Here is a 23,539-nt window from a genome sequence, read left to right as displayed (position 1 = left end):
GTGACACACCTCCATAATTCTAGATCTTAGGATGTTTGAGGCAGAAGCATTGTGAATTTGAAAGCATGCTAGTCTACATAGTGAGTTCCTGATCCAACTGGGCTGTATAGCAAGACCCTCCGGTCTCAAGAAACAAAGTAAGCAAGAGGTGGCTCATGCCTTTAATCCCAACACTAGGGAGGCAGAGGCAGGAGAATCTCTAAGTTTGAGGCCACCCTGGTCCACATAGCAGCAGCAGCAGCAGCAGAATGAGGAGGAAGAAGAACAAGAAGCAAAGTAAAACCAGAGAAGCAACTACTCAGCAGTCATGAGTATCCCTCTTTAACCTCACCCTCTCCTCCAGATAATCCAGGGCATTGTTTACCTAGCTAAAGAATACTACATTCTCTTTGCTAATTTACTTAGAATTGCTGTTGAATAAACCATTCAGATTAAATAGAAAGGCCAAGCATGGAGGGATAGCATTGCTTTCAAACTAGAGAATATATTCAGTTAAGTGGTAATAAATGAAGTGGTTTTACTCTTGTGAATTATACTTTTGTGGGAAGTCATTAGCTCCTTTCACTGCAAAAAACAAAGACATAAATACAGAACTTCATTCTCTTGCAGCAGAATGGGCTTAACTTTGAAAGCTCTGTCCTTAAGGTCTAAATTGGTCAGTTGGCTTGGGAGTGTGTGTGTGTGTGGGGGGGGGGTTACCATTGGAATGCAAAGTGGCTAAACCCCCCCCAACTTTGAGGTAGGATAAGTGTTATGGTATTTTGTTGTTGTTGTTGTTTTGCTTCCTTTAAAGCCTTTAAAGTTAAACAGTTCTGTTTTGTTTTAGTTTCTTTCTTTAAAATCCAAGTGCTTAAGGGGCTGGAGAGATGACTAGGTGGTTTAGAGACCTACCACTACTCTTGCAGAGTACAAGGTTCAATTCCGAGTACATACATCCAGTTCCAGGGGATCTGGTGCTTTCTTCAGGTCTCTGCATATGCCAGATACTTCTATGGTGTGCAAACATACATGCAGGCAAAACACCCATGTGCATAAAATAAGCAAATCTCTAAGAAGAAATGCTTAGTGATATGCAATTGGAAGTTATTTCTGCCCCTCCCTGGCAAGAACACATTCTATTTTGAGGTGATAATGATTCCCTTAACTAGTTCACCTGTGTGGTTTACATCTCATGCTTATAGTGCAATTCTTTTGGGGAGACTCTAATGAGAAACAAACAAACAAACAAACAAACAAACAATGGCCTGGGGTGAATAATGAAACCAGTTCTATCCTGCATACTCCATTCACAGCTCTGCTTTCCCTCCAAGGATTCCGGCCACACTGTTGACAGTGGAGCTCCTCATGCTGTGGTTCTGCATGATTTCCCAGCAGGTAAGGACATAGATAATGAGTGGATGGAGCCCTGGGACACCTTCTCAAAGCCTTCCTTCCTCATTGCCTGTGTCTGTAGAATCCTAGCCTAAGGGTAGCATCTTATCCATCAGTTCTGCCTTCAGAAAGGGGCTGTGAACCCAACCATGCCAGAAAGCTTAGCTGGAAAGCTGTCCTTCGAAAGGGATGGGGAATCCCCCACCCAAATGACAAACAGCCATTGCTTACAAACTTTAACCCTGTGGTGTAGCTATAGCTCAAATTAACATCCTTCAGGGCTCAGGCTAGAATATTTACTTGTTTAGCATTGTGATGAAGTCAATTCTAATTTAATAAAAAAGTGAGTTTTTAAAAAAGATTTTTTTAATATGTGTCTCACCCACCACTTAGCTATGAGATCAAAGATTTAGATTTTTTGTAATCATTTTAAGTTATCCTTTTAGCCAAGGCTACAATTTTTTTTAACTATTTACAACTTATATAAATAAATAAATCTTTTTTCCATGCAGACTGGCAAGCTGATTTTTATTTTAGAGTAGAACATTTTTCTTCCTAAAGAGCTGTAGTTAATATTTGAAGCTGGTATGTCTTTTAAGGGTGACTGGGAATAATGGTCAGTGTATCACGCCATGTCTACAAAAGTCTTTCAGGGTGTTTTCAGCAAGAGACTTTAATTGGCACAGCAGGAACCGCTGGCCAGGACAATGGTAGTTTTATAAATGGTTTCCCTTAGTAGATATATCTAATCTATTCTTAGAAAAGAGAATCACTAATATCAACATTTTTAAATAAAATGTTATGAAAAAATTAATTTGATCAGTGTAATCCAGTCTGTGGACAGAGCTAAATGCCACTTTCTTCTCTGCTTTTAATCACATGTGTAGCTGGGGCAATTCATCGTTGTCCCTAATTCTGTGTTACAGAGCAAGCTGATGACCTGAGTCTCACATCTGGAGAAATTGTTTATCTTCTCGAAAAAATTGACGCAGAATGGTACAGAGGGAAATGCAGAAACCAGACTGGCATATTTCCTGCCAATCATGTCAAAGTCCTTGTAAGTGGGTTTTGTTTGTTTTCTTTGGCCACACATTCAGTGGTTCAGTGAGGCCTGAAGATAAGAAAGAGGAACTAGAAGCCTGCAGTCATGAGTTCCTCTTTTCTGTCTTCTCTTGATCATTTGGCATTTAGACATTTTCAAAATAAATCTTTTTTCCATGCAGACTGGCTCGATCAGCTATCAGTTATGAAAGGGATGAGGGCTCCGAGGGCCCTGCCCCTTACTGCTGACTATTGACAGAGTCTGGGAGAGGGGGAATTCGTTATCTTCAGTTGTGTGCCCACTGCTGGGCCCACCATGCTCCATAAAGAAATATCGGTCGGTAGATCATTTATCCTTGGAGGGTTCTTAAACACTTAAGGATATACATTAATTCTTCTTTTTATTTAAAAAATTTATTTTTCATTTTACATACCAACCCCAGTTCCCCCTCCCTCCCCTTCTGCTCCCCCTTCCTCCCTTCACATCCCCCATCCACTCCTTAGAGAGGGTACAGCCTTCCTTGGGGAGTCAGCAAAGTCTGGCATACCAGGTTGAGGCAGGACCAAGCCCCCCACCATCAAGGTTGAGTAAGGTATCCCACCATAGGGAGTGGGCTCCAAAAAGCCAGTTCATGCCCCTGGGTTAGGTCCTGGTGCCACTATCAGCACCCCCACCAAGAGATCAAGCCACATAACTGTCACTCACAGAGGGCCTAGTTTGGTCCCATGCAGGTTCCCCAGCTGTCAGTCCACAGTCCATGAGCTCCTACTAGCTTGGGTCAGCTGTCTCTGTGGTTTTCCCCATCTTGTTCTTGACTCCTCCCCCCCCCACCTTGCTCATGTGATCCTTCCTCCCTCTCTTCAACTGAACTCCAGGAGCTCAGCCCAGTGCTTGTCTGTGGGTCACCTCATCTGCTTCCAGCAGTTATTGGATGTAGGTTCTATGATGACATTTAGGGTAGTCACTAATCTGATTAAAAGGGAAGAAGGCCCATTCAGACACCCTCTCTACTATTGCTAGGAGTCTTAGCTGGGGTCATTCTGTGGATTCCTGAGGCCTTCAGTGAACATGAGTTTAGGTGCTACTAAACAGTTCTGAAAGGATATTCTGTGGGGTTATGGTACCATGTCAGTTTGAGAGTACCAAGGCACTTTCACCTTAGGTAGTAGTCCACTAATGGGTTCTTCACATAATATCTTCAAGTCTGATTGAAGAAAATTATATTGAAGCATCACAATTTTATAGCCCCTAATAGCTGAACTTGTGAACACACTCCAGTATGTTGAAGGTTTTCATGCTAAGCCTAGGTAGCTGTCAAACATGGGGACAAAATTTGATCGCTCTTTGAATATTTGTATAATGAGGGAGAATATGACTCACTCCCTGATATAACCTACTAATACTATGAAATATCAATAGAGCTAGCTTAAAAGTTAATGGCTTATTTTGAAGGGGGGAAAAAACCTAGTAATTTCCCATTACCTCAGAAACTTTAAAATTTAAGTATAACAGAAAATCTGTATTTTTCAAATAGAAAAGAGTTTGAGTCTCTTGGAGTATTAAATGTAGATCTTAAAAATTGCCCAGTGTAGATGTGGCCTGGTTCTTTGGAGAAATCTAACCAACATTCTCTAAATTAATAGTAAGAGTGATGTTAGTTTTAGCACTCTTCATTTTTCTTCTGCTCTGTGTAACAGGGCTTTAAACAGCACAATTACCACACTGAAATCAATCACACCCAGTCAGCCACATTATTGGTATAAATGTTATTCCTAAGCCCACAAGTTTAAAAAATTGTTTTAAAAAAACCAAACTTACAGAATTTATTTAAAAGGGCACTGATCTAATATAGACCTCATAGCCTGGCCAAGAACTTTATTCCAGCCCAGCTCTACTGTTTACTGAAGTGCCTGGCACTTAGTAAATGCTTATCTAGTACACATTGCTTTCTTCCTACCCTGTTTGCAGTGAAGGGGCAAAGTCCCCTTCAATATATGGAGAGAATCCACAAATCTAATCAAATGCTTCATTTGGGGACCAGGGAGGTATTACTGAATCCTGCCCTTCATTTGAACAGGGCAGCAGCATTATGACCTGATGGCTGATGGCTATCTTAAGTTCCTTGGAAAAGTGTAGAGAACTCATGCTCATGGCAGCAGGGTGACTGATTGCTCAAGGAGGACTACACAGAAGCTATTCTCCCTCCACCCCTTTTAGACAGGGTCTCACTACAGTAGCCCAGGCTAGCCTCTGCCTCAGCCTTCTGTGTGCTGGTGGTACAGGAGTATTTTAGACTAGACAGGATCTCACTACTGTAGCCTGGGCTAGCCTACACCTCATGATCCTCCTGCCTCAGCCTCCTGTGTGCTGGTGTTACAGGAATATGTCACCACATCCAGCTGAACTTGTATATTTTTTCCAAAACTCAGTTTTCGTTTTCTTAGTGTTCAGCAGCTATACCTCCAATACACTCACCAGCTAGCTTTCCTGATTAATTTAAATCATGCATTTCCTAATTACTTGATGCTAAATTTATCTTAACCAAATTATAAAAAAGAAACAAGCATTACCTGATTTTGTCTTTGCTAGGTTGATATTCCAGAAGGAAGAAGTGGAAAAAGAGAATCGTTTCCTTCTCACTGTGCTAAGTAAGTGTTGTTTGTGTTCTTTTGTATAAAATAAAAAAGAGGGAGAAATGAAGAATTTCTAAGCTGAATCATTTCCATTTCGTGATTAGCCAGATTCTCAGTGTCTTTACTTCTGAGGAAATTTTATTTGCTTAACATGTGATAGTGAGAGGCTGGAGACATGGTTCAGTGGTTAGGATGCATCCTGTTCCTACAGAGGACCCAAGTTCAATACCTAGCACCCACATTAGGGAGCTTACAAGACCCAACTCCAATTCCAGGGGATCTGGTGCCCTCTGCTGGCCTCTGCATGCACACCCACACCTGGAAGGAAGAGAGGGAGGGAGAGAGGGAGGGAGGGAGGGAGGGAGGGAGGGAGGAAGGAAGGAAGGAAGGAAGGAAGGAAGGAAGGAAGGAAGGAAGGAAAGGAGTTGGACATGGCACATGCCTTTAATTCCAGCACTCGGAGACAGACAGGAGGATCTCTGTGAGTTTGAGGTCAGCCTGGTCTACAGAGAAATTTCCAAGACAGCCAGGGGTGTTACACAGAGAAACCCTGTCTTGAGTGGGGGAGGGGGAGGGAAGGATAGGATAGGATAGGATAGGGAAGGGAAGGGAAGGGAAGGGAAGGGAAAGGGAAAGGGAAAGGGAAAGGGAAAGGGAAAGGGAAGGGAGCCTGGAGAAATGGTTCCTCAATTAAAAAGAACAACTTGCTGCCCACATGTGGCTCACAAGCATCTATAACTCCAGTTCCAGGGGATCCAGTGTTTTTTTCTGACTGCTGTAGGCACCAGGCATACGTGTGGTGCACATACATACTTCAGGCAACACACTCATACACATCAACAAATAAAAGAAAACTGTTAAAATAGAAACACATTTAAAAATCAGTGCAGCAGGTGGATAGAAGCCAGCTTAAGCAGTCTTCCATACAGGCCCAGGGACAGTTAAATGTGTCCTGACCTGGCTGCAGCCTGCAGAAAATAGTTTTGTTGTCAGTGAGATTTTAGTGTGGCTTTCTGGTGTTTCCTAGCAGCTTTTTTTTTTTTTTTTGAAACATTAACTGCTTTCCTCATGAAAAATATCTCTGTCTCATAGAAATATGAATCCTACAAAAACAGCCAGGTGAGACCAGGGCCCAACTCAGTGGTTGAATGCTTACCTAGCAATGTATGCAGCTCTGGGTTCAAATCCCACCCATGAAAATAATAAAATGCCTCTTAGTAGATGTTTTGTGTTGTTTTGTTTTTAAGGACTAGGCAGAGGTGAGGGAAGAGTTACATTGCAGATTCTTGTGTGTCCCAGTGTTTGTGAGACCTTTCCAGGGATTTATATGCCTTTTATGCTTCATTGTAACTCTTGTGTGATTTAAAGCCCTGCCACAATGCAGCTTTATATTCTAGTTAAATGAGCAAATTAGAACAATTCTCTACCTGGTGAAGACTGTAAACCTGTCTGTGAATAGGTCAGACATAAGGAGGTGTTCCCAGGGGACTGGAGACGATAAATGCAAAGGTTATCACAAATAAGAAAATTTTCGGTGCCACAACATCAAGTCATTGGGTCATACTCCAGGCTGCGTTTCTCCTCTGAGCAACAGATACCACAAGGGCAGCTTGAGTTTAAATGGGCATGAAGGGCCATTCATCTACTGAGCCGCTTAGATCAGAATTTGGATTCCACAAGGACCAGCCTTTCCGTTACAGGCGATTGTGTCCTCTTTAGATTTCTGCTATTGAAACTTCTTTTCTGAGGCCTCAAATCCAAGGTCTGGTATTAAATTAAACAGACCAAGTTCTATCTCTGCTTTGAGTGACTACAATAGATGGTCCATAGTCCGTAAGGTCAAGATATCTTTATTGAGATAAATACCAGCCAAACACAAGCCAGAGAGTGCCCAGGTCAGCCCAGCAGCGAGGCCAGGGAGAAGGGGCTTCCCATGTGCTCTGCAGCCCCTTAAGAGCCCATCCTGCATCATCCTGACCTTACCTGTCAAGGCGTGGTCAGGCACACCTGTAGCCAGCCTCTAACAGGCGTGGCTTACTGTCCCCTACACTGCTTGTATCTTATTTTCCCTCAGAATTACAGATCACTAAAGGGTTGTTCCAGTCTTGAGAATGCAGCCTTTTTTTTTTTTTTTTTTTTTTTTTTTTTTTTTGGTTTTTCTAGACAGGGTTTCCCTGTGTAACTTTGGAGCCTATCCTGGTACTTGCTGTGTAGACCAGGCTGGCCTTGAACTCATAGAGATCCACCTGTCTCTGCCTCTCTAGTGCTGGGATTAAAGACATGTTCCGCTACCGTCCAGAGGAATGCAGCCTTCTTAAAGGCATCACACAGTCCTTACAGAGCAACAAAGTGGATGGAGGGTTATGTGTTTCTCCAACTGTCAGGCTCATTTATTCCTCCCACTCACTGGTGCAGTCAGTGCCCAGTGAGCATCCCTTCTGTCTAACAGATGCACCCCTTGTACTGTCCTCATTCTTAAGCAAGACTTTGATGTCTTTCCCTGAGATTCTCATGGGGACTACTCCCAGTCCCAGCATGTTTGTGATTGAAAGGGTTCAGACTGGGCCATGGACTGCTTTGGCACAAAGAAACAAACACTTGGAGTCTGGGGAGATTCTGTAATTAAATAAAAACTGACCAAAAGGCATAGACTACCAGTCAGCTACTGATCGGGAATGCTGCTTGAAGTGTGTGGCCTTGAGCTTGGCCCTTCTGTGTTCAGAGCTTCACTATCTAGAAATAAGCCTTGATATTTAGATGTGTAGCTTACTCTTTTTCTTGGAAGTTTGATTCCTAGAACAAATATACCGTGTTCCATAATAAACAGGGTATTTACTGAAAGACTGAATGCAAGTTGAAAAGTTTTTTTTTTTTTTTTTTAAGTTAAGACTAGAGAATACTTTATTCTGATTTTGTTGTTGTTTGGTTTTGGTTTTTGGTTTATGAGACAGGGTTTCTCTGTGTAGCTCTGGCTGTCCTGGAAGTCAGTCCGTAGACTCAGCTCACCTGAAACTCACTGAGATCCGCCTACCTCTGTCTCCTGAGTTCTGGGATTAAAGGTGTGCAGCTCCACCTTTAGTTGCTGGCTAAGCAACACTTCTTAAAACAGAATAAAGTAACCAGGGGCAGGGGTACGGACGGGAGTGACAGAGACAGGTGGATCTCTGTGAGTTCAAAGCCCAGTGTGGCCTACAGAGTGAATTCCAGGACAGCCAGGGCTACACAGAGAAACCCTGTCTCCAAAAACAAACAAACAAAAAGTGTTGCTTAATGGTAGAGTTAAAAGTAAAGCCAATGAAGGTCTTTATTTTATTTTTGTAAATGCTCTTAAGTTTAACCCATAACTGTGCTCTTCTTTGTTCAGAGGCCCACGATGTGTTGCTCGGTTTGAATATATCGGAGACCAGAAGGATGAGTTAAGTTTCTCAGAGGGAGAAGTAATTATTCTTAAAGAATATGTGAATGAGGAATGGGCCAGAGGAGAGATTCGAGACCGAACTGGGATCTTCCCCCTTAACTTTGTGGAACTTGTGGAGGATCATCCCACATCTGGTGCAAATATCTTAAGTGAGTATGGAGAACATGGGTGTTTATTGTGTCATTGTCTTATTCAAACGAATCAGTAATTAGTAACACTTCAGAGACTTTATAATCCATGTTGCCATATTCATAATGTAGAAGGAAAACTTTACTTTGAATGGTAATTTGTGTTGGAAACTGGTCTGATTTATTGTTTATGGTAGTTAGCAATGGCTAACTGTGAGAAATGACAACGACCTTTAGTCAGTGGGTTGTTCAGTTAACTGTGGTCCTGATCTATAGTTAAATAAACAGTCCCAGAAAGCTAACACTCCACACTCTCACTCAAAACTTTTCCACTAATACTATGTAGTGTTTTCATCTGACTTTTTTTTTTAATGTAGGCACAAAGGAGCCACCAAAGACCAAAAATGAAGACCCTGGCTCAAATTCTCAGGTAGGCTGCTTGAGTGGATAACTGTAGTGACAGCCACATTTAAACCCTCCAGGCCTTGGTGTGTGTTTTGTTTGGACAGAATCTTATTCTGTAGTCCAGATTGGCCTCAAACTTATGGCAATCCTCCTGCCTCAGTTTCGCAAGTGCTGGGATTACAGGTGTGAGCCACCAAACCTGTAAGAGGTTTTTAGTTTTTTGCTTTTTGTTGTTAGTCCACTAGTTACTGAGAAGGGAAGTGGGAAGTGTCCCACAAGGCACTGTGAAAAGTGTTCTCTTTGTGTCCTATCATTTCACCCTCACAGCAACCCTTAAATGGAACCAAAGCTCAGAGAAGCCTGGTTGTTGCACATAGCCAGGAAATAGCAGAGCTGGGTCTAGAACCCTTGCCTGTCTGGCTGCAAAGCCTTTGCTCTTACCTTTACCCTCCACTGCCTTCTAGAGGTTCTGAAATACTGAGTTCCCATCCAACTTTGAAGAACTGCCTCTCAGTTCTTCAGACAAGGGTGTTGGGCACCCATTGTGTTAGAGTTACAGATGGTTGTGAGTGCCTGACATAGGTCCTAGGGAACTGAACTCAGGGCTTCTGGGAGAGAAGCGTGTGCTCTTAACCACTGAGCCATCCTGTCAGCCCCCATGACTAGTTTTTACTCCTCATCATCCTTGAAGCCTTGGGGTAAGCCCTCATGTTCCTTACCAGACTCCTACTTTGAACAGGCTAGCAGCCCTTCTGGAGAGTGGTGCAGAGCTCTGCACAGCTTCACAGCAGAGACCAGTGAGGACCTCTCCTTCAAACGAGGAGACCGGATCCTGATCCTTGAGAGGCTAGACTCGGACTGGTACCGTGGCCGACTGCACGACAGGGAAGGCATCTTCCCAGCCGTGTTTGTGCAGCCCTGCCCAGGTATGACAACTGCCATATGTGACCTACACTTCAAGGGCCCAAGGCTTTTAAACAGTGTATATTCCTTTACCTCTGACCACAGTTGACTTAAGTTTTCTATCTGCAGCTAGTAGAGATGATTAATAAACTCACTCCTACACTGCTATGTCAGCGATGTGGAGGGAAAGAGAAAAATATCACTAAATAATGGCAAACTTTGATTAATAAATAGACTTTATATACGATTCCTTTCCGGCTAAGTACACATCCTTTATTCTTTTTGCAAGTCAAGTGAAACTAAGTAAAAATATTTAAAGACAGGTTCTTAGGATGTTCATGTGATTGTCATCCTGTGTATTTGAGATTCTTGTGTCTTTGCAGCAGAAGCAAAAAGTATGACTACCACAATATTGAAGGGGAGGAAGGTCAAAGCCCTATATGATTTCCTTGGGGAAAATGAAGATGAACTCTCTTTCAAGGTCAGACTGCATACCTTTTTATACCTCGCTAGCAATACATAGTTTGCAATGTACTCATGAATGGAATAGTGATCATTACCTAAGTAAGAATGAAGACCTCTCAGACCCTAATTGTAAGGGAAGAGAGTGGGTAGACCTGCACATGGTAACACAGTCCTCTAAGTCCAGCTCTCAGGAGGCAGAGGAAGGAGAATCATATGTTTGATGTCAGCTTTCACCTCTAGTGAAAAAAGAGGGGGAGGCCAGCTAGGGAGGAGGAGCAAGTGGAAAAGACCTGACAGTTTCTATCACCCACTCTCACTTAAGGACTCAGGGAAAACCTAGCTTGTAGTTACAGTCTTCAAATAATTCCTGTATCTTGGCTTTATAATACCAAATCTTGATATGGGAGTTTTCATCTGCTGACATCTGAATGGAGAAGTCAGATAGCTCCTGCTAGGGTTTGCTTTGGTAACCCGATAAGAGCTGTTCTTGTCCACAGACACCCACCAGTGCTTTGGGAAACAGCCCCAAAGTGGTAAGCTGAACTGTGAAGATTTTTTTTTAAAGAAACCCAAATATAACCCTGATCTGCCTTACAGAAAAAGTATCTATTTTCTTGAATGTGGAAATGAAGTATGTTTCTGTTGAGCCATGGTGAGAGGAGAGCACATCCAGGCAGAACTTTAGGACTATACTGTAGGAAACTGGTGTAGTTGTTGGTGCTACCAAACAGCTGTGGCCCAGTGATAAAGTCTCCATCTTTGAAGGCAGCCCATCACAAAGAATGAAAGCCTCCGGGAGCAGTTGGATAAGATGAGACCTAAAACGGGGGACTGCCCACACAAAGGTTTCACTCATCTATACGAAGTGAGCAAAGGGTGCCAGCCTAGCAGTGCTGCCTGGGAGGTGTCGGTGAAGCCGCTAACTCCTACTTTGTGATAGTTTCCTTTATTCTAAGACTGTCTACGTTTTATATTAAAATATCATTTCTATTGTGGTTAATAAATATTGTTAACAAATGACAGGCATCTCAAACTAAGTTGGAAACTCTATTCTTTGTCTGAGTCCTTGATCCACAAACTCCTCAAGTTTGGAAATTGCTATCTTGCTCCTTCTCAGTCTTGCAAATCAGCAGCTCAAGATTTATTCCTTGTCTTCAGATAAAATGTTGTCGTAGGTAAAGAATCTGAATTCAAACTTTTAGGGGGTTATTTTGGTTTTCACTTGTGTCAATTCACAACAAAGAACAGGTTGTCCTAATAATGAATGTCTTGTAAGTTAAATAGTTATGGAGTTTTTTCGTTAAGGGACACTTTACTGCTTTCAATGGTATTGGTCATTAATACTTTATTAAATATTATTTAAAGGGGGCTGGAGAGATGGCTCAGAGGTTTTCAAGATTTTATTTATATTTTTAATCCCCTTTCCTGTGTGTGTGTGTGTGTGTGTGTGTGTGTGTGTGTGTGTTCACATGCTCTTACACAGGAGCATAGGTGCTCCTGCAGGTGCTTGCAGAGACCAGAGTTGTAGGAGCCCCTAGATCTGGAGTTACAGGTGGTTGTGAGCTGTCTGACATGGGTGGTGGGAACTAAACTCAGGTTCCTGCAAGAGCAGTCTGTGCTTTTAATCACTGGGCCATCTAACCAGTCCTATTGTTTCTTTTCTTTTTCTATCTTTTTTTGGGGGTGAGGAGCAGAGTCTTGAGACATGGTCTCTCTGTGTAGCCTGGCTGTCCTGGAACTCTCTCTGTAGACCAGGCTGGCCTCGAACTCACAGAGATCCGCCTGACTCTGCTTTCTGAGTGCTGGGATTAAGGGCATGCACCACTACAGCCTAATGGCTCAGAGGTTAAGAGCACTGTCAGCTCTTCCAGAATTCCCAGTGGCCACATGGTGGCTCACAACCATCTATCATGAGATCTGGTGCCCTCTTCTGGTATGCAGGCATATATGCAGGCAGAACACTATATACATAATAAATAAATTTTTTAAACATTATTTAAATATGAATGTTCATAGCATATTAGTAGATAGATATCGTATAGTCCTAGAACTCAGGGCTGACAATGGTTGGAAAAATAGCTTCAACTATTCATTATATTATTATTTAGGGCAGAAGTAACTTATTTGTAACAAATTTTGAATAGCCAAAATTTTACATATTTAAGCAAACAGATAAGTGACATCTGATATTCACCATGTTTTCAGTCCATTCTCAAAAAGAGTTTAATCAAATAATTTTGCAGACACCTATGTAGTAGTGCTACAAAGAAATCTACTTGTCCTAGTAAAGATATTTTTAAAGTAGCCAGGTCATCTTAGACTTGTGCAGAACTTTAAAACCAGGCTCTAAGAAATTATGAGCCATCATAAGGAACAAAATCATATTCTTCATCCGATACAGGAATTATAACTTCACACATGTGTAAGGCACACTACCACTGTGACTAACATAGATGAGGGTAAAGCAGTACCCCCTGTGTCAAGGCAAAGCACTTAAGATAGGACTGGATGAAAATTGATGTTGAGGCTAAGGAGAGATAGAATAAGCCGCATGTTAGAGGTAAACACTGCTATGACAAAAATTAAAACAGAGTGTAATGTGCTCAGGCTGTTTTAGAACAGTTTTATTGTAACTTTCCACTGTGAACTGTGGTGGCTTCATAGCCTCTTGGTTAGGAGTATGGGCCCTAGAGTACCTCGAGGTTTGAATTCTGGCTGTATGCTAATTATATGTGGAATCCTGACAAGTTGCATGATGTCTGAGCTTCAGATTCTTCATCTATAAAACAAGGACATGTAGAGCTGGGGAGACGCTCTGTGGGTAAAGCTCTTCTGTATGTGACAGGATCGGGATTCAGTTGCCCAGTAGCCATATGAATGCAGGAGGTCATGGCAGTCTGGGGGACACAGGGACCCCCAAAGCAAGCTGCCTAGCTAGATCAACTGAATTAGTGAGTTCTGGGTTCAAGTGAGAGACCTTTCCTCGGTATGTAAGGTGGAGAATGATTGAGGAAGACACTTGGCATCAACCTCTGGCTTTCACCTGTATACACACACATGCACTTGTGCGCACACGATCCCACACACAAACACACATGCATGCCCACCACATACATACAAAATAAAAATTCCCTCTAAAATGAGGATGCTAATAGTACCCATCTCTAGAAATACACTTATTTAAATAAGTTCATTTTTTGTAAGGAACAGACTGGGACAAAGCACACAGGGAGCATGTGGCTCACACTTTCATCTGTAATCTTTATGGAGTCATGACTGTCAGTGTGTCCCTCTTTGACGGCCCTCATGAGTAGCAAAACCATGCTCTCTGTTGGCTTATTTATTTGTCTTCTCACCCTAGAGGGAATCCATTATTTACTACACTATACCTATATTACCAAGAACAGTGTCTGCTACATAGTAGGTATCCTGTAAATACTTGCTAGATGAAAATGTGTATGTTGTATGTATATATTCTTACTGATTAAAGTGATTTAGACTAGGAATTGTGAACATAAGCAGGAACAGTGTGCAGCAAGGCTGACATTGGCGGGGGACTGAGTTTACTTTGAGAAAAAGAGGGCTATAAGCAAATGTCATCATTAGGTACACATCATCTGTGTGGCTTATCATCTAACCCTCTCTGCAAATCAAGATAAATGAGTTATATAAAGAGAAGATTATTCATGCCGCTCCAGGTAGGCTACGCTCTGTGCTTATGCCCTGCAGAAACCAATAATTATTTCTAACTCCTGTCTTCTTCCAGGCTGGAGATATAATAACAGAGCTGGAGCCCATAGATGATGACTGGATGAGTGGAGAGCTAATGGGAAGATCTGGAATATTTCCCAAAAACTACGTTCAGTTTCTGCAAGTCAGCTGAAGGTGAAGCTTGGCTGTTCCTGGGCACAAGAACTCACTTGAACACTCACTTTGACTATCAGATATTTTGCACTATTTTTTTTAACGGAAAGAGAACTATCTAAGCTGTATGTGGTACACTAGGGTTTCTGAGAGCAGAAAACTTGTAGGTTTTATAGTTTAGCTTCATTCGTAGTGGAAGGGTGTACATAAATCGGAAGTGAGGAAGCCAGGAAGGAAACATTAGTGGGGACAGCGGGCAGATGCACACTTTCCCAGGAAATCATCTGGTGTTGGCAGCGTGGGGAGGCTAATGATAGGAACTGTACTCATACACCTGTCCCCATCAACACACTGAATTAACCCTGCTTCTTCATTTTCTACTTTAGTTTAAAAAGAGGACTTTGACGTTCTACATGCTGTAACTATCAGGACATGGATGGTAATCAGAATTTCATTTTTTGATACTCAAATTAATTCTAACAGCTTGAGCACATGAGTCTTAGTCCCAGGGCAAATTCTTGCTTCTGGACAGATAGTGTGGTAACTAGAGGAACATTTATAAGCAGGTGGGGAAATGAGCTCAAGTTTCCCCCTGAATGTTCCTTGTATTCCCAGAATTTCCCATTTGTCCAGGGACTTGAAGGGGTCAAAAGAACCAAAACCATCCCTGAGATGCCTTGCTAATACAACTAACCCTTCCACAGACATGCCACACTTATCTCTTTGTCCATGTATACTTTATGTTAACAGGGTTATTATAAAGCACACTTTCTGAATCTGCAATCATTCCTTTGACAATTACTGGTACCCAAGGAAAACTCATTTTCTTTGCATTACCCCAGTAATACATAAAAGCTGTGTCTTGTTATAGTAGTACATTATGAATCATGGATAGTATCTTACAATACAGAGCAAATGGGTAAGATGAAAAATAGTGGCAAGGCCTGGTAGCTCATTCATTTCTTCTCAATATAATCAGAAGAAAAAATAATTTAAGAGGACTGAAGGCTGGTGCAGCTCCCCACCCCACCCCCTGGTCATCCCTGGAGTTATTGGAGTAAACACAAGACCACTTCCCTGCCGACTAGGGTATCACATTTTGAGCTTAAAAAGTGGTTCTTGCATGACTGAATCAATTACCGTTTACAAACTAAAGCCAAATGGATTGAAGACAATCTTCCTGATGGATCAGTGGGTTAACATTTCACTGGAAATGTGAAACACTTCCCAACAAGGTTTGTGGCTTTCTTCTGTTTTTGAGAAGAGTGCCATATGCTGGACCACTTCTTAGTTTCCATTGTTTTCCCCATTATCCAAATAGCTGGGTAGCCAATGATTATCTGAACATGTGGGTGCTATAAGGAAGTAATATTTACTTTGACTTTGACTAAATTTCCTATCCCTGGAATATCATTACATTTCCTTTTTGGAATTTAGGACCTGTACTATGTTTTGAGTGAAGAATGTATAAGGAAAATTCTTGTCAGTTTTCAATCAAATTAATTTCATGGGACTGGGATAACTTAAAGTGTTATCCAAACTAAATTCTCATTTGCAGCCAGCCGTACAAGCACATGAAGGGGTCAAGGGTGAGGAGTGGGCCATGAAGCGTCTTTGCTTATGGGATTTCAACATCTAATAGTAAAGATTCTGAAAAATCTAGCTTTATTGAAGAAAAAAAAAATCCCTCTTATATGTTGGCCTTCTGTAAGCAGAATGATAAGTGCAATAGTTGTGTATCTACTTTACACTATAATAAACTGAACTGAACTTTTCAATTCCTTATCTACTATACTGCATTTTTCAGAATGTAGACAGTATCTTACTTATCCTTGTATCTCCAGTCCTTTGCCCAGGTGGGTGAGGTGGCTCTGTGCTAGGTGGGTTTGTTGTACAGACAGATGGATGACTTCACAGGAAGCAACAACACTATCAAGTCTACTCAATACTTTTCCTCTTTGTTTGCAGAAATATATATTCAAACAAATTTTTTGTCATTTCACTCTACCATGTTGTTTTTGCTATTTATTTCTCCCAGCTAATTGAAAGCAAAATGTATCTGTGGGGTTTTCATAGGTATTATTTTAATATATATATATATATTGAAGTCAAGGCAAATATCAACAATGCTCCAAGAACAACAAAAACAATTTATAAGAAAGAAATGGGAATGGATTGTTAAGTTTGTTTCCAGAATTTTTAGGTGAAAGCTTGACATTGTTCATCTTTGTCTGTCAGCTTTTGATAGCTGTGATAAAATACCTGATTATAAACAACTTAAAGAAGAAAATATTTGTTTTGGCCTTGTTTCAGAGTTTTCAGTCCAAGAGCATCTGGCTCCACCACCGTGGACTTGAGGCATGCCAGAACATCATGGCGGAGAGCTGCACCATATAGAATCCATGACAGAAGAGACAGGAGAGGGAGGGGAAAGCAGGAAACAGGAGGAGAGAAAAGAAAGGGCCAGGCACAAGTCATGCTCTTCAAAGAAACATCCCCAGTAGCCTTCATCCACTTTCTTAATAGCCCACTCGGCAGTCAATTCATCAGTGGATCCATCCATCAAGGACTAGTGCATTTGTCAGGACCTGATTACATTTAAGTAGTGCCTATAGACAGACAGCAAATCCTTCAACACATGGTCCTTCTGGGGACACCTTCACACCCAAACCACACATCATACAAACCTCTGGAAATACTTATTTTTTTTAAATTAGGTTAAAATTAGTGAGGCCATTTTTAATATATTGCCTTGTTTTGGTTTTGTTTTTTTCTTTGTAGTATGGGGGATTGAACCCAGTCCTTGTGCTTAGCTGCATTCCCCCAACACAATATATTATCCTTTGAACCCTAAAAAGGTGGGGTGTTTCCTTAGGTGCTCTTGTATACCTTGCTGTAGTACGAATGTAACTTCTTTCATTGCTTTTGGAAATCAGTTGGTAACATTTAGAAGAGAAACAGTGTATTTATCAAAATGTATTATTAGAACTGACATCTCATAGGACTGTATGGCAGTGTCCCTAAAAATCGATGTTTGTATTCAGTTTCTTCAATTTAATTACATAAGCCTGAGAAAACAGTGGATATGAAGATGAGTCACACAGGTGTGAACATCAATGGTTTCTTGTAATTAATGTCAGATGCACATAGGCCACAAAATTCGTGATTCAATGCCATTTTGAATGTCTTTGAGTGAATCCATAAGCTGATATTCAGAACTAATGGGAAATTATTTTCTACCTTACTTTGCACTTCACTGTGTGGGAAGAACAGAATCCAGAGCCTCCTTCAGAACACTGCCACCATCTAGGGGCTTCTCCTTGCATTACAAGGCTCTTCTACCACAGAGCCCTCAGGAGGTTAAAGGACTTGGCCAAAGTCACTGGCAGAGCCCTGAGTATAGCCTATCTCAGCTAATGACCAATCCAGTGTCTTTTCCGTTTATTAGGCTAAAATGATGTGTTTCTCTGTGGCTGTTAAAAACTTTTATGTGGCTAGAGAGATGGCTTAACATCCTGTTCTTCCAGAGGACCCAGCACCCATGACAGGCAGCTCACAGCTGCCTGCAACTTCACCAAGAGTACCTGAAACCTTTTCCAAACCCCAAGGACACCTATATATAGGTGGCTTTCACTCACACAGAAACAAAGATATTAATAAAAATAACTACCTCCCAGAGCACTGGAATAGAGTAATGGAATTAAAGGTGAGTGCCTGGCTGGTTTTGTTGTTGTTGTTGGGTTAGGGTTACAGATGGTTTTGAGCTACCATGTGGGTGCTGGGAATTGAACTCAGATCCTCTGCAAGCACAACCTGTGATCTTAACCACCAAGCCATCTCTCAGCCCCTGAAATGCTCTTTCAAATAGAGAAGTACAAGCCAACCTGGCTGTGCATGCATTTAGGAGGTAGAGGCAGGCAGTCCAAGGGTACTTGGTTAGTCAGTGAATTCAAAGCTAGCCTGGGCTATATGAGACTGTCTAGGAGGACAATTTGTGGGGGGAGAAGTCCTGTCAGTCTGTTTTGTATAGACATTGTATACCAATGTTACCTAGAAACTCAAGCTGTAAGCTCATCCACTAATGGACAGTTCCTTTTTCTGTGACTGCTTACCCGTCAGGTCTGTAGATTCGTAAGGCTGTGTGTGCAACAAGCCATCTCCAAACTACATGTCAGATAAAGTAATACAAGATGAGTCTGGAGAACATTCTGGATGATGTTAAACAAACCCTAATTGTATATACAGTAGGGACTGTTTCTTTATCTACTACAAATAATTCACCAACATTCTTTTCAGCATGATTCCAATTCATAATTCAGAAAATATTACATATTGGTTGTCTGCTTTTCAAAATTAACCAGCAATCTTTCTGTTGTTTGTAACAGGGTCTTCTCCCTATGTAGTTCAGGCAGAACTAACTCATGAATACCCTGCTTGAGCCTCTCAAGTGCTAGAATTAGTCGTTAGCCACATCTGGCTGACTAACAATCTAAATTACCATACTGTATTTATTTTTTCTTTTTATTTTTAACTTATTTTTTAAAGAAAACATATGAAAAAAACAAAAAGCAAGATGTGGTGGTGAAAGCCTTTAATCCCAGCACTCAGGAGGCAGAGGCAGGTAAGAGGCCAGCTTAGACTACAAAAGGAGTTCCAGGACAGCCAGAAAAACACTGTCTCAAGAAACAAAAGAAAGAAAAGGAGCTAGACATGATGAAACACAGTTGTTCTCAGCTACTTGTTAGGGCTGGAATGTCAAAGACACTTCAGCCTAAGAGGGTTTAAACCCAAATTTGAATCTGAAGCCAATATGGGCAATATAGTAAAACCTTGTATCTAAATAATTAAGAGCCAGGCACATGGGCGCTGGTGACTCGCACCTTTAATCCCAGCACTCGGGAGGCAGAGGCAGTCGGATCTCTGTGAATTCGAGACCTGCCTGGTCTACAAGAGCTAGTTCCAGGACAGCCTCCAAGGCCAGAGAAACCCTGTCTCGAAAAACAAAACAAAACAAAAAAAGAAGAGCCAGGAGTTTGAGGTTAGCCTGGTCAATATAGTGAAATCTAGGCCAGCCAGAGCTACCTAGACTCTGCCTGGAAAACAAAAACAGTGGCACATCCTATAATCCAAGCACTTGGTAGATAGAGGCAGGAGGATAAGGAGTTCAAGGCTATCCTTTGATACATAGTTAATCCACAAGCTACATGAGGCCATCTCAAAAACAAAACCTATCAATCTACATTTATTTCTCCAATCATGCAGAAATATTTTTTATTAAGAGTCCTGACTCAAAGACCATTGCAGCCGACCACATTGTTTTCCAGGCCCCCAAGTGTCCATTACTCTTCAAAGGCCTCAGTGTGCCAGGCAGTGGTAGTGCACACCTGTAATCCCAGAATGGGAGGCAAGGACAAGTATATCTCAGTGGGTTTTTGTACAGCCAAAGATACACAGAGAATCCCTGTCTTAGAGTGGAAAGGGGACAGGGCTCAGTGCATTTAACCCTCCAGTTCAGTAGCACCAAGACAGTAGTACTGTCTTCTCTGGATGTATGAGGATGTTGACATGATTTTTAAAAACATACAAGAGTGGTGAAAAAGTGGTGAGCAAACAAGCAGGTCAGAACTCTGTGGGGCCAGGAGCAGGCCCAAGTAACCCCTAGGGCACTCCAAGTACGGTGAGATGGTGCATGTCTTGAATTCCAATATTCAAGAGACAGAGACCAAAAGATCAACAAGGAGTTTGAGGTTAGCCTGGTCAATATAGTGAAATCTAGGCCAGCCAGAGCTACCTAGCTAGACTCTGTCTGGAAAACAAACAAACAAACAAACAAACAAACAAAAAAGCAAATAGCAAACTAGATGTGGTGACACAAGCCTTTAATCATCACTTGGAAGGAAGAGGCAGGCTAATCTCTGTGAGTTTAAGGTCAGCCTGGGCTACATAGTGAGTTTCTGTACAGAGCTCTATAGTAAGACCCTCTCTCAAAAAAAAAATGTATGTGGGAGACAGAGGCAGGTGGATCTCTGTGAGTTCGAGGCCAGCCTGGTCTACAAAGCTACACAGAAGACCCTGTCTCAAAAAGCCCCACCCCACCCCTGAGCAAAAGAAAAACAACAAAAAACAGGCTCACACCTTTAATTCCAGTGCTCTGGGAGGTAGTCTGGTGTATCTGAGTTCAAGACCAGCCTGGTCTTTGGGTGGGTTACACAGAAACTGGGGGAGGAGGGAAGCACACAGAAAACAAAAACCACACGTCTGGTGGATCTCTGAGTTCAAGGCCAGCCTGATCTACAGAGAGAATTCCAGTACAGCCAGGGGGGTTACACAGAGAAACAGGTGGGGGTGGGGGGGACACAGAAAGCAAAAAACACAAACCAAACAAACAGCAAAAATAAAAGTACTGAATCCCTGCAAATGTGAATCTCAAGTGGTCTAACCATCCTGTTGTTGGTTCTTCCTACTGGATGGGTAGACCACTTCAGGATCATATTCTAGGGGATGGATACAAAAGATTTTGTGAGAACGAAGTAAGAATGAGACCTTATGGAAACTGAGTACCTCAGGCAGGAAGAGTTTCAGGACCACATTCTCTGCTGCTAGGAGTCACTATTGTCAGGCCACTAATGATGCTGCGTCTGACCTTTGGGATGCTGGATAGCATTATCAGATCCAACCCCATGACTCTTATAAGTGGTACCCAGGCCCTGGTCCTGATTACCACAGAAGCCAAGAACCCCATGACAGGGAGAAAGTGTCCAGTTCCAAATAAGTGTGAAAAGTAAGTTCAGTGTGGAAAGCATGCATAGGATAGACAGGATACCAGAGTGCAACAAAATCAATGACCTGGTTGGCTACACCCAATTTTAAATCAAGTCATAACTTACATAAAATAAATGGATATTAAGCAATTCTATAAATTTTGATACCATATACAATCAATATATGAAACAATTGTCTACAAAGTTCCTTCACACCCCTTTCCAGTCACTATACCCCTTACCAACTCCCATACTTTTAATACCAGCACTGGGGAGGCAGACAAGCAGATCTGACATCAAGGCCAGCCTGGTCTACATAGCAAGTTGCAGGGACAGCTAGGGCTAGAGAAACCTTAAAACATACAAAATTTAAAAAGTAGATCAAGGCCAAGTTGGTGGTGCATACCTCTATTCCTACAGAGACTGTCTGGTGTGTGTACCTGAGATCAGTGCTGCAGGTTGGCTTCAGCTGTGCCCTCAAGTCCTGCTGATGGTAACCTTAATGAAATGTCTGAATGGGTCTGACTCTAGCCTCTGTTGGTTAGATTAACTGTAGCCCTCAGAATAGCATGAAAAGTCAAGGTTGTCCAATAGTGTGTCAATCAGGAGTGACAGGCAAGATGCCACAAACCCTGTCTCTACATTTGAATTCTAGTACATATGCTATGTCAAAAATATAACCCATTGGCTGCTCTTGGCCTGGACCGTATCATATATTTACATCCTGTGTGTAATCCTGAAGGATGAGGTAATATCAAGAACAGCGGGCTTGCTTCTACTTGCTACCAAAGTGAAAATCTTAAAATGCCCTGTACCATAACCCATTATAGTATGGGCCCTCAGGATTTAGAGGCACAGAAAACAAGGAACATAAAATTCAGCCAATACTTTGAGTGAAGGCCTCACTTTCTGATCCAGTAGCCTGTCTTCTGCCAGGATTTATGAAACTGCAGCAAACCCACATGTATAAAACACAGCACCAAGCCAATGTGACTTCTATAGTAAATATCTGAGGGCTGTAGAGATGGTGCAGTGGTTAAGAGCACTGGCTGCTCTTTGCTAGCACTCATATGATCATTCAGTTACCAGTTAATTCTGGCTCAATAGATCTGATGTCCCTGGGGACCAGGAGTGTTTGTGCATACATGGAAGCAAAATAGGCACACACAATATTTCAGCAGCTATTGGCCAGCTTCCTGTCGTGGTGTTTGGTTGCTTGGCACTACTGCCTTTGTGCCTAAGTGACAGTCTAACATATGAGGTGGGTGTGGCAGAGGAGGCTACATACTACATGGCAGGTTCAGATGCTGTTGGTAATAGCAGTGGTCACAGCACAGTAGTCCACTAGCAAACCAGGTGAGATGCCGTTGATTCAGATGATTGTGGGGCTAAAGATAGTGGTTCCAACTGGAAGTTCTGCCTTTCAGGATACCTGGCAGTGCCTAACAGCATTTCTTCCACAACTAGGGTGTTACTGGTATCTATCTAGTGGGTAGAGACCAGTGACCCTGCTAAATACCCCACATTGTACAAGGCAACTTGTACTTGAACTATCTGGTCAAAAACAACAGATACCCTCTTTGTGACTATGGGCTCCTGGTCTCTTCTACTGCATTCCCACAAGGTAAATAGGCCTCCTCAGCCACACTTGCCATGATGTACCTGCCATGCCACCACAGGCCCAAAGCAATGGGGCCAGTTGGTCCTGAACTGAAACCTACAAATCTGAGCCCAAATAAACCACTCCTCTTTCATTGACAAACTTAAGATACTGTTTAGTCACAGAACGATGGTATACCACTTTATGTGAAAACAACATGAAGCCAAGTTGCTGCTTCTCCAAACATCCAACTTCTTTACTTTCAAGTCTCTTGCACAATGAATCAAAGTTCTAAACAGACCAACAAACTCTACTGGAGGTCTGCATGCAATACCTCTACAGGTGGCAATGATAGAACCAGTAAAGCTTGATTGAGATTGCCAAGTACTGTTTGTCCTATGAGTTAAAACCTTTAAACAAGATAAGTTCTAGAAACACTTGTCACTGAACTCTACCCCATAACAAACAGTAGTTTGTTCCATTGAAAAAATTCTTAAGCAGGGCGGTGGTGGCCCACGCCTTTAATCCCAGCAGAGGCAGGTGGATCTCTATGAGTTCGAGGCCACCCTAGTCTACAGAGCAAGTTCCAGGCCAGGCTCCAAAGCAATACAGAGAAATCCTGCTTGAAATAAAAAAGAAAATTTTTTAAATTGTGCATGGTGACACTTATCTGTAATTCAGCAACTCATAAGACAAGTTAAAAGCCAGCCTGGGCTATACCCTTAACCCATCTTGGGCTGGAACGATGGCTCAGCATTCTTGTAGAGCTGAGTTCCCAGCACCCAGAACAGGGAGATCACAACTGCCTGTTGACTCCACCACTTTCAAGGGATCAGATGTCTCTGGCCTAACCTTCAATCATGTATGGACACATGAAAACCACATACACATACAAGAGTTAAAAACCCATCTTGGTCTTCCACTCCCCCCTCCAAAAACCAACTGTCCT

At 42.1% G+C, this 23,539-nt stretch overlaps 1 protein-coding gene across 9 annotated transcripts in view; it reads left to right on the top strand.

The window, feature by feature from the left end:
- The window catches only part of Sh3d19 (SH3 domain containing 19), a 155,540-nt gene extending 138,216 nt beyond the window's left edge, over nucleotides 1-17,324 (top strand). For 2 of the 9 annotated variants that reach the window (XM_027392990.2, XM_035451897.1), the window contains 8 exons: nucleotides 1,311-1,374; nucleotides 2,298-2,428; nucleotides 5,003-5,061; nucleotides 8,411-8,613; nucleotides 8,970-9,022; nucleotides 9,737-9,923; nucleotides 10,284-10,381; nucleotides 14,132-16,236. In XM_027392990.2, coding sequence (XP_027248791.1) covers nucleotides 1,311-1,374; nucleotides 2,298-2,428; nucleotides 5,003-5,061; nucleotides 8,411-8,613; nucleotides 8,970-9,022; nucleotides 9,737-9,923; nucleotides 10,284-10,381; nucleotides 14,132-14,248 — 912 coding nt within the window. In that variant the 3' untranslated portion in view covers nucleotides 14,249-16,236. Of the gene's footprint in view, nucleotides 1-1,292; nucleotides 1,375-2,297; nucleotides 2,429-5,002; nucleotides 5,062-8,410; nucleotides 8,614-8,969; nucleotides 9,023-9,736; nucleotides 9,924-10,283; nucleotides 10,382-14,131; nucleotides 16,237-16,542 lie in introns of those variants that run through there. The other 7 variants (XM_027392986.2, XM_027392991.1, XR_004772123.1 and 4 more) reach the window with 6 other exon arrangements.
- Nucleotides 17,325-23,539: the final 6,215 nt, after the last annotated feature.

The sequence above is a fragment of the Cricetulus griseus genome, assembly GCF_003668045.3.
Source record: "Cricetulus griseus strain 17A/GY chromosome 1 unlocalized genomic scaffold, alternate assembly CriGri-PICRH-1.0 chr1_0, whole genome shotgun sequence".
Lineage (NCBI taxonomy): Eukaryota > Metazoa > Chordata > Mammalia > Rodentia > Cricetidae > Cricetulus > Cricetulus griseus.
Note: the sequence above shows the minus strand (reverse complement) of the source record. Positions and strands in the feature narration are given on the sequence as shown.